This window comes from Trachypithecus francoisi, unplaced genomic scaffold (assembly GCF_009764315.1).
Source record: "Trachypithecus francoisi isolate TF-2019V2 unplaced genomic scaffold, Tfra_2.0 Lachesis_group0, whole genome shotgun sequence".
In the NCBI taxonomy this organism is placed as follows: domain Eukaryota; kingdom Metazoa; phylum Chordata; class Mammalia; order Primates; family Cercopithecidae; genus Trachypithecus; species Trachypithecus francoisi.
This window is the reverse complement of record NW_022681453.1, coordinates 181,641,379-181,657,332: the sequence shown is the minus strand read 5'-3', so window position 1 is coordinate 181,657,332 and position 15,954 is coordinate 181,641,379. Positions and strand designations below refer to the sequence as shown.

Genomic DNA, 15,954 nt, shown 5'->3' with positions numbered 1-15,954 from the left:
TACTGCATGTGGTCATGGGAGGTGAAGAGAGATCTAAGAGTTCACTTGGATGCAATGAGATACAGCCATCCCTCAGCACCACGGGAGATTGCTTTCAAGACCGCCCACAGCTACCAAAAACAGCGCGTGCTCCATTCGGCCACTCTGTGGAACCTGCATATACTCCATGCAGCCACTCTGTGGAACCTGCATATACTCCATGCAGCCACTCTGTGGAACACAGGTATTCCATATGGTCTGCAGGACCTGTGGATACAAATTGAGCCCTCCACATAGGTCGGTTTCACATCCCACAAATGTTTTCCGTCTGTTTGCAGATGCGGAACCCGTGTTGTTCAAGGGTCAACTGCATTGCTGCTCACACTAGCTGCATGAAGGTCAGAAAAGAAAATCAAACCTCTTCACTTAACAGAAGTTTTTTGCTTTTTTTGTTTTTCCCCGAGACAGTCTTGCTCTGTTTCCCAGGTTGGGGTGCAGTGGCGTGATCTCGGCTCACTGCAACCTTCGCCCCCGGGTTGAAGCAATTCTCCTTCAAAACGGATTGCAGCTGGGATTATAGGTGCCCACCACCACGCCTGGCTCATTTTTGTATTTTTAGTAGAGACAGGGTTTCACCATGTTGGCCAGGCTGGTCTCGAACTCCTGACCTCATGATCCGCCCGCCTCGGCCTCCCAAAGTGCCGGGGTTACAGGCGTAAGCCACCACACCCGGTCAAACAGAAGTTTTTAATGCAGTCAGATATAAATTTGATTTGTTGCTGTGCCTTATCATCATCTATATACCATAAAATGCACTTTACATTTAATATGTAAAGTTCAGTAATCTCCAGTATTTTACCAGTTGTGAAACGACAAGCACTATCCAATTCCAGAGCATTTTCATCACCCATGGCTGCCATGGAGTTTCACAAAGAAAACTGCCAATTCCTCCCAACCTCCAAGACCCTGGCAACCACAAATCTATTTGTACCTATTTGCCTATTCTGGACATTTCACATATGTGAAATCAGTGATATGCCTGACTTCTTTCCCTTAGCACTTTAAGGTTCACCCACGTTATAACATGCATTAGTACCTCATGGCTGAATATTATTCCCCCGAATGGACATACTGCTGTTTGTCCAGTTTGCAGTTGAGGGAAATTTGGGTTGCTTCCATTTTGGGCTATTATGAATCATGTCGCTATGAACATTCATGTACTAGTTTTTGTGTGGACATGCCATCAATCCTCTTGGATATGTGCTTAAGACTGACGTTGCTGGGTTCTATGTCTAACACTATGATGAACAGTCAAGAAGTGTTCAACCAGTGTCTGTACCGTTTTACAATCCCACCAGCCATATACGAGGGCTCCAATTACTCCACATTCTTGCCAGTACTCACTACTGTATTATTGGCTGTTAACCTTTAAGAAAGGCAGCCTAATGGCCTGCTACAGAGAGATATAGGCATTCTTAGAAAGTTTAAGCCCTTTCAAGGCTCATCTCACCCTTTCGAAGAGGCTGTGAAATCAGGGAGGCTGAAGATCCGGTGTTCTTTGTATACTTCCCTTCCCTGCACTTCCTTCAGAAATGGGTCCTGCTTCACTGTATTAGCTTCTCTTAGGTCTTTAACAGATTAAAGAGAAAAGACTCCTTATTTAAAAGAAAAAGTGCATCCACCCAACTTTTATATTCAACAAAAAACACTTCCCTTGTGTCCAGCTATGGGTAAAAGGGAAAGTGAGAGGACTTTTCCAAAAAAGGTGGAAGACGGGAAGATGGAATAATGGAGACAAGAATCCGGAGTCCACTAAGTTACACTTCAGGGTCTTTTTGCAACTGCTCAGGATGTGTTAATTTTGAAGCTGAGGGTATCAACACCAACATGGGAACGAGTGAAGGAAAGAGCAGCGGTTCCCAAGCCAGGTACTGAGGCTCTGCACTTTTAGGAGGGTGTTTTCTGTACTGTAGTGTAAGACCCAGCACCGTTAGGACCTGTGTAAACGTCTCACAGCAAGAAAGGAACACAAGACAGGGGAAAAAAAAAAAAAAAAAAAATCAAGAAAAGCTGAACCTAGGGTGCTGGTTTCTCTAGTTTGTCAGATACTGCATTCAAAAGTCAAGCCTGAGGCTGTATGACTGAAAGACAATAGGTGAGCAAAGTTGGGAAAATGAAGTCCAGTGAAAAATTAAATCCCCAAATAAATTCTGAACACATTAAGCTCATGAGAACAGTCTTTACCCACCTAGCATCTACAGTATCCCCCCAACTCAGGGAGAAGCCAGTTGGACGAGTTGCTCACATCTCCTGGGGCCACAGTTTAGACCCCAAAGGGCTCTCTGGTACCCCTACTCAGGCAGAGGTGATAAGGCCAAGACCTTCCAGAAAAAGGGGGACAGGGTGCTGGCAGTTGGGAATCAGTACTTGCCTCTAGGGGGACATCTGCTACTCAGCTCCCTGGGAGAAGATACACACAGGACTTCCAGGTCTGAAATTTCGTGACAATCCAGAACTTTTAGGCTCTTTAACATTTCCTCTATACACTGCACCAATCTGGCCCAGCAGTCACAGTGCAGCCCCTGAACTGTCCACCTCAGAGACTCCCTTTCCATCCAGTACAGTGCATACACCCTTATTTACTATGGATTAAAGGACCACACAGACACACTGTAGCCATGGAAAAACCCTCTTGTTTATTTGATTAAACAAAAATAAAATAAGCTGCATAGGAACAATTTTAAAGTCCAAAGAGACACCAACTTTGTTTTAAGGCTGTAGTAGCTGATACAGCATCTCCTTGCTACTTTCTCCAGCCTTCTCTGTGGACCACAGCGATACATTCAGAAGCCTGTTAGCTCACAGGAGTTTCTGAATACTTTTCCATTGGTTCTTCACCTGCTCATTGCCTGTCATGCCTGCGGCCTGCAACAGTAACATTTAAGATTTAAAATGTGAAAGCCAAGAGGGGGGGGGGAAAAACCAAAACCAACCAAAAACTCACTTTTGCCTAAAGATTTGGGGGGAAATCTTCATTTCTCCACCCATCTACTGAATTGATGGCATTCACATTACCACGGCAATGCCCATTTCAAAGCGGCAAACGGCAATCAGCACCCCACCCCGGACAGGCTTGCAGTGTGGTTTCTGCAGCCAGGGGAGTTACTACGGTAGTGCATATTCCTTATATCATGTCTGCCTTGGACAAATACAAATTAAGAGGTTTAACTTAGTCATTCTAACATAAGGCAACATGCCCAGGCTAATTCCCCCAATTCTGTGTTTACTTATAAAAAAAAAAAAAAAAAGACAAAAAGACTCAACTGAGTCATATGTTCTACAGTTAAAAATTAAAGCATTTTGCTGACCCGGCATGAGAGCTAATGGACAGTATTAAGCAAGATTCAGTTTCACAACCCTCCCGCCCACCCAAGTATAACTAACATGCTAGTTAAAAAACAACACCCCTTACCCACCCACCCTCACCTGCATCGATTTTAGGAGAAATGGGAAAAAAAAGAAAGGAATCTTACCACCCTAAAAGCAAGAAAATCCCAGAAATGTGAAAAATCTTCCTCTGAAGAAAGACAACTACACAGACGGCTAGAAACACAAAGAACTTACAGAGTTACAGAGCTGGTTATTTAAAGAAAGTAAACACTTTGCTACACACATCAACATTCAGTCAGTGTGCTCTGAGATAGAGTCTTAAGAAAAATACTACCTGAGCTTGTAAGTTAATACAATCATTAAAAGGAGGTCTACGACCATGTGGATACACAAAACTTTTAGAACCATTATTGGTTAAATGATGATGGAAAACATCCCACCAGGCTGGCTTGTTAACCCGTAAGATCAGTTTTAAAAATAGACATCGAGGTATTTCTTCACCATGACATTTATAAGCCCCTCATGATAATGACAGTGGTCTTAGGACCCTCCTCTCTTCCAACCAACCAAAAATTAGGGCAGAAGAGAGGTGGGAAGGTCAATACAGTATATCCTGGTAATGTGCTTCTCAACTTTATCAAGTATTTAATAAACAAGGAAAAAAAAAAAAAACCCGTCAACATGTTACCTTTGGTAGAAAAAAATCAAAACACAAAACAAAAGAGCAATACACACTTCAACAGTCACTGCTCAGTCAAAACAGTGATTGCTGCAACATCATGGTGATGAACGTCCTGCTGGGTCCAGAGAGCTACAAATACAATCATGAAGTCAAGAGGATTCTCATTCCCTTCAAATATTTGATGTTTCCAAGAACTAGACCTTTAGAATTGCTCCTAAAGGGTATTATTTGCAGACATTTGAAATACAGATAAAATATTTTTCTCTTGAAGAGAAAGAGACCTAAAGGTCTTTATTTGTAGTTAAGTCCTCCAATAGGCCAGATTAACCAGTAGTTTCATAATACTGAACAATAGTAACGGTATGCATAATTCTTTTGGAGGGGGAAAAGCCAGATTGCGAAGAACTACTTGGATTTATGACTACATTTCTCTTTCAAGGTAAATAGAACATTTCTCCTGGGAGAAATCAGTTGTAGATTTATGGTAACATTTCTTTTAGAGGTAGCTTCCCACTCCCACCCACTCCCCACTGGATTAATACTATTCTTTTTGAGACCTGTCAGATGCTAACATGAGGTAGATGACTTGCCACAAGTGAGGTAGAAACTCAGCAAAAGCAGTCAGTGTGGTCTGGAATGCTGTGTCCTATGCCCTTGGCCCTACAGAAAGCCAGAGAAAGCCGTAGACCTCTGGAGGCCTGGCCCTGTGACACCATCACCTACAAGTACAAGAGTGTGACTTTTATACAGCCCCAGACTGTTGGAAACTCATTCAGAGTGATGTTTTAAATATACCTTAAATATACCCTAAATACTTTTTGGCACCACTGGATTAAAAAATAAAATAAAATCAGAAAAACAAGCCTAAAACTTTGGCATACCTTTCACCACCTACCAGAACAGAGTAATCTTAGAATCTCCCAATGAGGAAGGCAACATATATATAAACAGTATTTTGCTGCTTCAAGCCTAAAAGACTTTCCTCCTCAAATAATTAAGCTTTGGCTTAACTAGAATAAATCCGACTGAGCCGATCTCAAGCTATTCTCTTGCAACTCCATCACAAAGTGCCTCAATTCTGGCAACATTTTTGGCCCAACATGTAATGTGGATTCGGTTTATGGTACCCTTTGTTACGTGTTTTCCCAAGTAAGTTAGACTTAAAAGGCCATTGAGGAGTTAGTGCACTTGGGGTACAGCCCAGGTCACTGTGCTCTAGTCAACTTGAGTGCCACTTGCAGCCACAACAGGGCACACGTTCTGAGACAACATTAGATCTCGGGACCAAAAACAGCACTTTTGAAATGTTAAGTGTCAAGCAAAAGTAGTTTTTACCTATGGGTTAGATTTCCTTTTAACACCTCAATACCCAAACCTATATATCCAAACCCAATGGGCATCTCCAAACAGAAACTGAGCTTACCTCATATCCCACCCAACCCTTGCCACCTACCCAGATCAGACCTCCATGGGGACTACTGTCTAATTGTCACATTTACTCCCCAGAAACCTTTTTATTCTCCTACCTCCTAACACCCAGGACCTTATTTTTTCCATCAGGCTGAAGACTCCCTTCTTTGACCCAACTCCTGGCTACCCTGGCATTACCTCATCACGGGCAGGAGATTAAGTATTTAAACACAGGTACTTTTCACAGTTTCACACTAGGGACTGCCAAATGTTGGCTTCTATCACCTTCCTTTGATTTGGAACACTTCACATCATACAACGAACTCTCCAAAGTGCTTCGCACCACTCCCTATGGGTCAGGACTCAATCGTGGGCAGCCAAAAACGGCCAATGTTTTAAAAACAAAAGCTTTCCAAGTGTGACCATGTTTCTCAAATACCAGTCATGCACCATTTTGGATACAGAAAGGTAAGGAGATATACCACCACTGAGGACAAAGGTAGTAGTATCTCTGACCTACACACGTATTTCAGGGGATAGTTTCTAGTTGCTCTAAGCCTGCAAATTTTTAAGTCTGTAAATTAAGACCTGATCATTTCAGCCATGGAGCGAAAATCTTGGCTTTTGAATCACATTCACAGTAAAATGTCAAATAAGGAGCTCTAGTAACTGTTACGCACCAAGAACATTTCTCATTCAGGTCCCAAAATTTTCCTACATCTGGGGAAATTAGAAAAAAAAGAGTGGAATGAAAATGACTATGAAAGGATTTTAATCAAGATCCATCTCCTCAATAAAATTTTTTTTCAAGCATTTAAAACCAGTTGTCTTTGGTATTTAAAGGGTGGTTTGTTGGACGGCTGTGGAGAGGGAAGATCAGCACCAAGTTACTCCAAAATAGAAAACAGCAAAAATGCTTAATTATATTAACTCTTTACCAAAGAACCTAGAGCTTCATGGCCAAAAGGCAACTGAATAGGCAATGGGGAAGGATTTGCTATTAAATTCTACAGTAAAAGGAGCTTCTAACAAACAAGATTTCTTAACACCTTCCCACCCTGTAACAGCATCTGGGAGCCAGCAGCAATTTGAAGTTACTTTCTAACTTTTGAATCTTTTATTGCATGCAGTTCTCCTCTGTGAAATGAGGTTTTTTTTTTTTCCTTCCCATTTTGGTCACTCAGAAACCCTAGAATTAAAGCAATGGGACGAGACAGTGTAGCTTGTAGTAGTAGTAAATTAAATGTCCAAAAGAGGTATACGGGGGAAAAGCAACTTGATTGACTTGTCACATTGTCCCCATTATTTCATTTTCTATTGGGATAACAGAAACAAATTGCTCCATTTGTTAATCTGTTTTGTTCATTTAAAACTATATCCATTTTGCAATAGAAATTTCTCTTAAATAGAGAACAGAAGTTGATCCCTAAGTATTTTTAAACAAGAGGTCTCCCTTGTAAGTCCCTGACGTTTGTTTGCGAGTCCCTCTTTTCCCTGAGGAGGGCTCCTCCAGAATGTGGTTCTTATTTCAGTATTTGGGGCAATGCAGGAACCCACTGGATTCTGACAAGCAGGGTATCAGCTACATCTGCTTTGCACTTGAGAGACAGACAATGACCAGAAGCACAAGTTTTGTACCGAAGTCCAGCTTACAACCAACCAGTCCTGTAAAGTGACACAGATTCTACCCCACAGTTCTGCAGTGGGAGGCGTAAATTTTCATTCTTTGGTACCGAGTTACAGGTTTAAGAAAAGACATTACATCCTCCATTTCAGGTTTGGACAATTTGGTTTCTAGATCCTTTATATTCAAAGGGATTCATGTTAACCACGAGGTCCTAAAGCACGGCCTGGGTGCAAACAATCCTATAAAAAGTGACCCAAGCAGAGGGTGCGGGACTGGGCTGTTGGTATTATTTTGACTTTCAAACATTCTATTTCCCTGAACTTTCAAAGCAGGAAGAAAATTGTGCTTGTAAAATGAAAGTTCTTTCCTTTGCCTACTCTTCTTAGGAAAAGAAGCTCCAAGGACTAGAGAACAACACGCGCTCTCGGGTCAGGACGCACCCTGCCCTTTCTGTGGAGTTCCTATAGTTTGGGGGTGCCTTGTTCTTTAATGTGCTCCCTGACTGGCTCAGCACACACATGTCCACCCACATTCATGTCCACATCAGCCCATGCCTGAAAACCCTCTCTCTGAGAATGAGGTTAATTTCCTTCTTTCTTCCATTTAACCCTTTATAACCTAACAGCAAAATAAGAAAGCTTAACTTTTGAGAATACACTTCATCAAAAATCCTGAGCTACCATCTATATATTTTTTTAAGAAACCAAAGTGTGAAAAGGAGAGGTTCTTTGGGAGGCAGTGTGTCATTTTCAGCTACTTGGGTGCAAGATGGCTTTGAAACAAACACACGCACCCTCCCTTAAAAGAAACAAAGATTATATACCCTAGAACATGAAGGGTCTGCTTTTCTTGGCTAGCAAGCCACAGCCACAACGTCTAAGATGAAGAAAGGATGCAGAAGAGGATGTTAAACACACTGAGGTATGAACGGAGAACAGAGGAAATTTCTCTGTTGCAGCATTTAAAAAAAGAGAAGATTTTCCAAAAAGATCAAGACGACACAACATAATCTAACCTCATATAAACACAGTATTCTCAAGAACACAGAAACTCTATAATTATGCATTTCAAATCCTATTTTTTCCATGTTTTATAGTTTTTTGTTTTTTACTTAGTAGTTTTTCTTGTGTTTCCTTGGCTCAATCTACAGAATACACCCCACCACACACATCCAGTGCCCTCCCAGCCATACAGATGCCAGGCTTGTGCATATCATGCCCCACGCAGGGGAAGAGGGAAATGCAAACTCCACTGAGGAGGGGAAGAGGGCCTGTTGCAGAAGGAAATGTAAAGATTTATGAGGTAGATAGAAATTATCACTTCACAGGCTCAATCCCTGCAGAAAAGATAAGTACATTCATCTGTAAAAAAATAAAGATGAGGTAGGACTTAAGCAATGTTGTACTTTTCTTGTTCTCTTTTAAAAAAAAAGAAAAAAGAAATTTCCCTGAGACTGTTTCTTCTTTGAAATTCAAAAAGAGAGAGCGAGAGGGAAAGAGAGAGAGAGAGAGACGCACACACCCCCCCAAACACAGAAACCTAGGAAATGCAATTAGAAGACTAGGATTCGATTGTTGCCAAAGTCCACCACCACGATCATTCCGTCGGGGGTGATGGCGATGCCAGAAGGGCGGTCCATCTGCCCAAAGCCGCTGCCTTGAGCGCCAAACTTGCACAGGAAGCTGCCGTTGGATTCAAACATCTGCACCCGATGGTTCCTGGAATCTGCCACAATGATGCGCCCTTCCTGGTCCACGGCTACGCCTTGTGGGCGCAAGAACTGCCCATTGCCCGTGCCCTCCGAGCCCAGAAAGCGTGCCGACTGGCAGTCAGGGTGAATAACCAGGAGCCGGTGGTTGTTGAAGTCGGTGACCACCAAGTGGCCCTCATGGTTGAAGGCCACACCCCGCGGGGAGTCAAAGTGCTTCCAGAGAGCCCCCTCGAAGCCATACTTATTTAGGAAGACACCATCAGGCCCAAACAGCTGGATCCGGTGGTTCCTCGTGTCTGAGACCAGGATCTTGCCCTCAGAATTCACCGCCACATCCCAAGGGTAGTTGAACTGCCCATTCTTGGTTCCTTTCTCACCAAACTTGAGGAGGAACTGGCCCTCAAAGGTGAAGATCTGGATGCGATGATTGTCCTTGTCAGCCACCACGATCCTGCGTGAGGCGTCACAGGCCACCCCGGCTGGTCGGTCGAACTGCCCAGGCCGGGAGCCCAGGGTGCCGAATTTGTGATGGAAGGCGCCACAGGGCTTGAATACCTGGATGCGGTTGTTGCTGCGGTCGGCCACGATGATGTAGCCCTCCTTGTCTACACTCACGCCCCAAGGGCGGCAGAGCTTGCCATCGCTGTCACCCTCACTGCCGAAGCTCAGGCCCGGGAGCCCAATGCCCACGTAGCTGCGGCCTGACTTGACCACCACCTTGAAAGGACTGTTCTCAATGTGCTGGTTGCACAGTGTCACAGATACCAGGTGCTCACCCTCCAGCTGGGGCCGGTAACTCACCACGTATGTCCCATTCTGCTGATCGCTCACCTCTGCACCAAACAGGTTACCATCAGGGCCCAGGACCACAGCTGACATCAGGTCACCTCCTGAGAGACGGGGCTCACCATCGTGGTCATAACCAATGACTGTGAAGGAGGCCACCTTACCCTGGAGGGCGCGCTTGAGGCCGTCGCCCGTGGCCTTAGTGAGTGGTGCAAAGGCCCCACTGCTAACAAAGCCAAAGGACTTGATGGCAAGGTACAGTGCCTGATCAGGGGGTGTGAACATGACTCGGTCATCTTCCTGGGGCTGCAGGAGGCTCCGCACGGTCTTCAGCTCCTGCACCTGGGCCAGCATCCGGTCTCGGGCCAGCAGGATGTCTAGTGCTCTACCCTCCTCCAGGACCTGCTGCACGGCACTGATGGTGCTCTCAAGCTTGTTGAGGTTTTGCCGCAGCTTCTCCACCTGCAGGTACAGAGACTTGGCTTTCACCTGGCGGATCTTTTCTACCTGGAGGGAAAAGCAAGAGTGGAGAAAGACACAGAGGCTTAGAGCCAAGCACAGAAAATACCACATAAGCCACAACTAATCACAAGGAAGCATCAGACAAACACATATTGGGGGGTGGTCTACAGAAGACACCGGGCTCTCTTCAAAGGCAGCAAAAGCAAAATGGACCAAAAAAAACCCTGAACTGTTCTGGGTTACAGAAGATAATTACTAGAAACAGGACAACTATGCAATCAGTGACCCTGCACTAGCGGGAATGGCTGGGGCTGGGGGGAATAGAGCGCTGTTGGGACAATTGTGGAACCTTGATTATGGACTGAAGAATAGATGTTAGTACTGTATCAAAATCAAATTTCCTGATTTCTATAATTGCAATGTGATTAGGGGTAAAAGTGCTATGTGAAATTTCAATATGCCAACTCACTCTCAGATCACAAACATATATACATATACATACACACACACACACAAGACGCACATGCACATGCACGCCTCATGCCTGTAATCCCAGCACTTTGGGAGGACGAAGCAGGCAGGTCATCTGAGGTCAGGAGTTCGAGACCAGCCTGGCCAACATGGCAAAACCCTGTCTCTACTAAAAATAACAGAAGTTAGCTAATTGTGGTGACGGGCACCTGTAATCCCAGCTACTTGGGAGGCTGATGTGGGGAGAATCCCTTGAACCTGGGAGGCGGAAGTTGCAGTGAGCAGAGATCACGCCATTGCACTCCAACCTGGGCAACAGGGCGAGACTCCATCTCAAGAAACAGTAATAATAATAATAATTGGAACAAAACATACATAATCAGTAAATCTGGATAAGGAATATATGGAGTTACTATAATTACTGCAACTTTTCTGTAACCTAGAAATTAAAGAAAAATAAAAGTTAAAAACAGCCATCCAGAGCTGGGCACAGTGGCGTGCACCTGTAGTCCCAGCTACTTGGGAAGCTGAGGTGGAAGAATCACTTGAACCTAGGAGGCTGAATCTGTAGTGTGCCATGACTGTAATTGTAAATAACTACTGCACTCCAGCCTGGGCAATACAGCAAGATCCCACCACCAAAACCAAAAACAGCCATCTGACAAAGGAGTTTACTGAGCACCTACACTTTGCTAGGCATTGGAGGTACTGCCGTAATCCACAGAAAACATAAAATATGGTCCTTGCTTGCACAGAGTTGTAGTTTAGAAAAGGAGTATTCGAAAGCAAACAGAGAAATAAGGATCATGTCCGATAGTGATAGCCGTTAAGTGGAAAAGGGGGCTGGGCGCAGTGGCTCACGTCTGTAATCCCAGCACTTTGGGAAGCCGAGGCACGTGGATCATGAGGTCAGGAGTTCGAGACCATCCTGGCTAACATGGTGAAATCCCGTCTCTACTAAAAATACAAAAAATTAGCCGGGTGTGGCGGCGTGTGCCTGTACTCCCAGGTACTTGGGAGGCTGAGGCAGGAGAATGGCGGGAACCCGGGAGGCGGAGCTTGCAGTGTCACTGCACTCCAGCCAGGGAGACAGAGCTGGACTCCGTCTCAAAAAAAAAAAAAAAAAAAAAGGCCAGGCACGGTGGCTCAAGCCTGTAATCCCAGCACTTTGGGAGGCCGAGACGGGCGGATCACGAGGTCAGGAGATCGAGACCATCCTGGCTAACACAGTGAAACCCCGTCTCTACTAAAAAATACGAAAAACTAGCTGGGCGAGGTGGCGGGCGCCTGTAGTCCCAGCTACTTGGAAGGCTGAGGCAGGAGAATGGTGTAAACCCAGGAGGCGGAGCTTGCAGTGAGCTGAGATCCGGCCACTGCACTCCAGCCTGGGCAGCAGAGCGAGACTCCGTCTCAAAAAAAAAAAAAAAGAAAGAAAGAAAAAGGATGTGGAAGACAGTGTCTAGGGGCCCGATACAGACAGAGTGCTGAGGGACAGTGCCTTTCACAAGTTCAGACCTAAAGGCTGAGACAGACAAAAGGCCAAAGGGAGAGCTATCTCAGCAAAGGAAACAGCCAGCACAAAGGTCCTGCTGTGGGCACAGGCTCAGCATTTCAAAACCACAGCTTTCAGTAGGGGAATGACACGACAGATTCATATTCTTACAGAATTAGTTTGGGGCCGGGCACCGTGGCTCATGCTTGTAATGCCAGCACTTTGGGAGGCCAAGGTGGTTGGATCACCTGAGGTCAGGAGTTCAAAACCAGCCTGGCCAACATCGTGAGACCCTGTCTCTACTAAAAATACAAAATAAGCTGGGCGTGGTGGTGCCTGTAATCCCAGCTACTTGAGAGGCTGAGGCAGGAGAATCGCTTGAACCCAGGAGACGAAGCTTGCAGTGAGCTGATATCATGCCATTATACTCCAGCCTGGGCAACAAGAGCGAAATTCCATCTCAAAACAACAACAACAACAACAACAACAACAAAAAACACAAAAGGATTAGTTTCAGAAATGTTTATTAAAGGGGAACAAATGAGGGAACAGAGACCAGAGATCACCCAGCTGTGGGTTGGTGGTGGTTTACCCAACAGAAGTAGCTGTGAAAGTGGAGAGAGTGACAGAGAGGCTACCAGAGGCAAAACCAGGCAGGACTTCACAGCTAGTCTTACCCCGCAAGAAGCCTGAAGCCTCTTACAGAACACACACACACATAGTGTATGGGTGCGGTGGCTCATGCCTGTAATCCCAGCACTTTGAGAGGCCAAGGCAGGCGGATCACTTGAAGTCAGGAGACTGAGACCATCCTGGTCAACATGCTGAAACCCCGTCTCCACCAAAAATACGAAAATTAGCCAGGCTTAACTTGCTGAAGTAATTCCTGCTTGAGGTTCTCAAACCATGCTATTTAGAAATATGGGATTTTGTTTTGCCAGTGAAACATCAGTTTCTCTATTCTTTAAAAGTTCTCTAATTCTAAGCAATTTTCCCCAGTGAAGGGAATGAACTTATCCAAACAGTTTTCACAGAGGATCATGACTTGAGTTGTTCTACAGATCTGAAAGCCATAGAAGGCTATTTCAGAATAAGCGTCCACTGTTGAAAGAGCTGGATTTCAACCTGACTTTCCCTTTAGAGTGGGAGGGGTGATTATATGATTTCGACTCATTCCTGCTTTTTCATCTGTTCAGTGAACCAGGTTACACGTGTACGGAGAGGCCCACGTGGGGACAGATTAAAGAAGCTTTGCCCATTGAGCCAAACCTCCACCTTTGGTTCTTACCCATGAACTATATATGCAGCTAACCCCATGAGGTAGCCAAGTCCACTGGAAATACATAAGGCCCAAGAACGAAGGAAGAGAGGCAACTGGATATTTACAACAGGGTTGTCTTAATCCTTGCACTTATATATCTTAAAGTGAAGTAACCAGAGACGCAGGAAAACAAAACTTGTCACAAAGAGATGCCCAGACACAGACAGGCAAGGCAATCAGTAATTAGTCAGAGAGGGACCCCCACAGGATTCGGAGCAAGGTTCTATAGCGAAAGTGTCCAAACTAAGGAGGCTTCTTTTGGAATGCTCTGAGGATGAATTTTTGGGAATGCACTAACTGCTTACTACAATGAAGAAGGGACTGACTGACTTTTCTTTCAACAGGCTTCTCCCAAGAGTAAAAACTTGCTACTTCTTCTGAAACAGAACTGCCTTTAGAGAGGACAGTGGTCAGCCTCACAGGAGGGAGGGTAACTAAGGTGAAAGCTGCAGAAACCCCCACACACAAAGGCCTTTTTCATCAGGAAATCCAGAAGAGCGAGTTTGTGGCAGAGTTCACTACAAAGCTCTCAGGTTGCAAGAAGTGGGCCCCTCAGTTATAATTAACATTCGTGGGTGGCATAACACTGGCAGACCCATGGGGACATCTGAGTGTCTGAAAACGATGTCATGCCCACAAAGGTGCTCAAAAAATGTGCTGAATTAAAAACCCTGGACTAACACCTCCAAAGTCTCTTCTTGTCAGAAAGCAATTGAGCCATATTCCTTAAGAGGTCAGAAGAGGCAGAAAGCATTCAGTTGTGAAGTTAACTAAATGGAAAATGCAATGCAAAATCCAGGGATGCCTTGCAGAACATGCAGGGCACAGTAGTTAGCAAAGGTCACTTGCAGAAACTGAGGCCCATCCCCACCATCATCATATTGTTTGGAGATGGAAACAGGCACGCTCCACAAGGATACCCTTGTAAGTCAGCTCTAGTCTTTTTCATGTGTTCGGAGGATGTAATTATAGTTGAAGAACTGGCATGGAGTACCGGTCCTTTCATAGACATAACTCTCCTCCTTTCTGAGTGGGGACATAAAATCAGAAAAGGAACAGTTGGAATGCTGGCCTGGGTGGGGCGAGTAGTCCTTCCAGCTGATTTTTATCTAAACAGCACACTAGTGTGCTCGGCACTCCTTCCTGCTCCAACAGGAAGAAAGGAGACACATTCACTGCCTCCGAAGAGGAAAACTGGTTCTCCACAAGGTCAGGAAGTGCAACCAGCCAGGTCACCGAAAATAGGGATGTTTCCTACCAGCCTGCCTTTCTTAACAACAGTTTTGACTACGCTCCCTTCTTTAGCCTCCCTTGGAGTGAATGCAATACAAAAACGGAGACCGCTTCACCGCTTCCAGTCTTGGTTACCCATGTACTTCTGAAAAGCCTTCTTGTTGTTTTACCGCAAACAGCACCCACAATGTTCCAGGGACCCCCTGCATCTTTCTGCCAACAGACTTTCTGGAAAATTATCAAATGTTTTACACTTAAGAGCTTGGCTCCCGGATCTGAAAAGAGTCCTGTAGAGCGCTGCTGGGGTTCATGGAAGCCGAGTGGGCACAGCGTGGGTCGGGGAGTGCTCCGTTACCTTCCACAGCAGCTCGCACTCGCGCTCCTCCAGGGCTTTCTTATGCCTCGCAGTCACCGCTTTGACCTCTGACTGCACAACCTTCGCCTTCATCTCCACCTGTTCCGCCACCGTCTGGGCCTGCTCGATGCTTAGCTGCAAAACCAAAAAGGAAAAACAACTTCAAGGCATTAGAAGGACTGTCATTCCTTGTACAAAACATTTGAATCTGCTCTGTCAGACTTGAAAAGCTGACACCCTGGGTTCCCAGACCACTGGATTCACCCCCTTGGAAGGAAAACAGGCACTTAGGGAGAGACTGGCATCTCTTTTTTTTTTTTTTTTTTTTTTTGAGGCGGAGTCTCGATTTGTCGCCCGGACTGGAGTGCAGTGGCCGGATCTCAGCTCACTGCAAGCTCCGCCTCCCAGGTTTACGCCATTCTCCTGCCTCAGCCTCCCAAGTAGCTGGGACTACAGGCGCCCGCCACCTCGCCTGGCTAGTTTTTTTTTTTTTTTTTTTTTTTGTATTTTTAGTAGAGACGGGGTTTCACCGTGTTAGCCAGGATGGTCTCGATCTCCTGACCTCGTGATCCGCCCGTCTCGGCCTCCCAAAGTGCTGGGATTACAGGCTTGAGCCACCGCGCCCGGCCGAGACTGGCATCTCTTTGACATGTAACTAAAGGAGTTGCTGGCAAGAGCTGGATTTCTTTGCATGAGAAATGGCACCTACACAGTGAATGTCAGAACTATTAAGAGATACTCTAACACAGTGAAACCAGTGTAGCTGGGTGACAGCCGAAAACGGGGAATGAGGATCAGATGTAAAATGTGCAACTCCAGCCACATACGTGGCTTCCCCAGACTTCCTTGCCTCACTTTCTGCCTGGGCAAAACCCCATAGGCCAGGCCCATCCCTCACGTGAGGGTGTGCGATGGGCTAGTGAGTAATCCATTCTGTTTTTGTCAAGGGACTGGCAACACAGCTAATCCCAGCCAGAATGAATGCCAAGTGCACACTGGGAATATCCCCCGATCTACCTAAGAAGCTGTGCCCCG

At 45.4% G+C, this 15,954-nt stretch overlaps 1 protein-coding gene across 1 annotated transcript in view; it reads right to left on the bottom strand.

Annotated features, from left to right (window-relative positions):
- Positions 1 to 2,654: 2,654 nt before the first annotated feature.
- Positions 2,655 to 15,954, bottom strand: part of TRIM71 (tripartite motif containing 71) — an 81,233-nt gene continuing 67,933 nt past the window's right edge. The window contains exons 3-4 of the mRNA XM_033212908.1: positions 14,920 to 15,054; positions 2,655 to 10,092 (exon numbers count right to left, since the gene is read on the bottom strand). Coding sequence (XP_033068799.1) covers positions 8,641 to 10,092; positions 14,920 to 15,054 — 1,587 coding nt within the window. The 3' untranslated portion in view covers positions 2,655 to 8,640. The remainder of the gene's footprint in view (positions 10,093 to 14,919; positions 15,055 to 15,954) is intronic.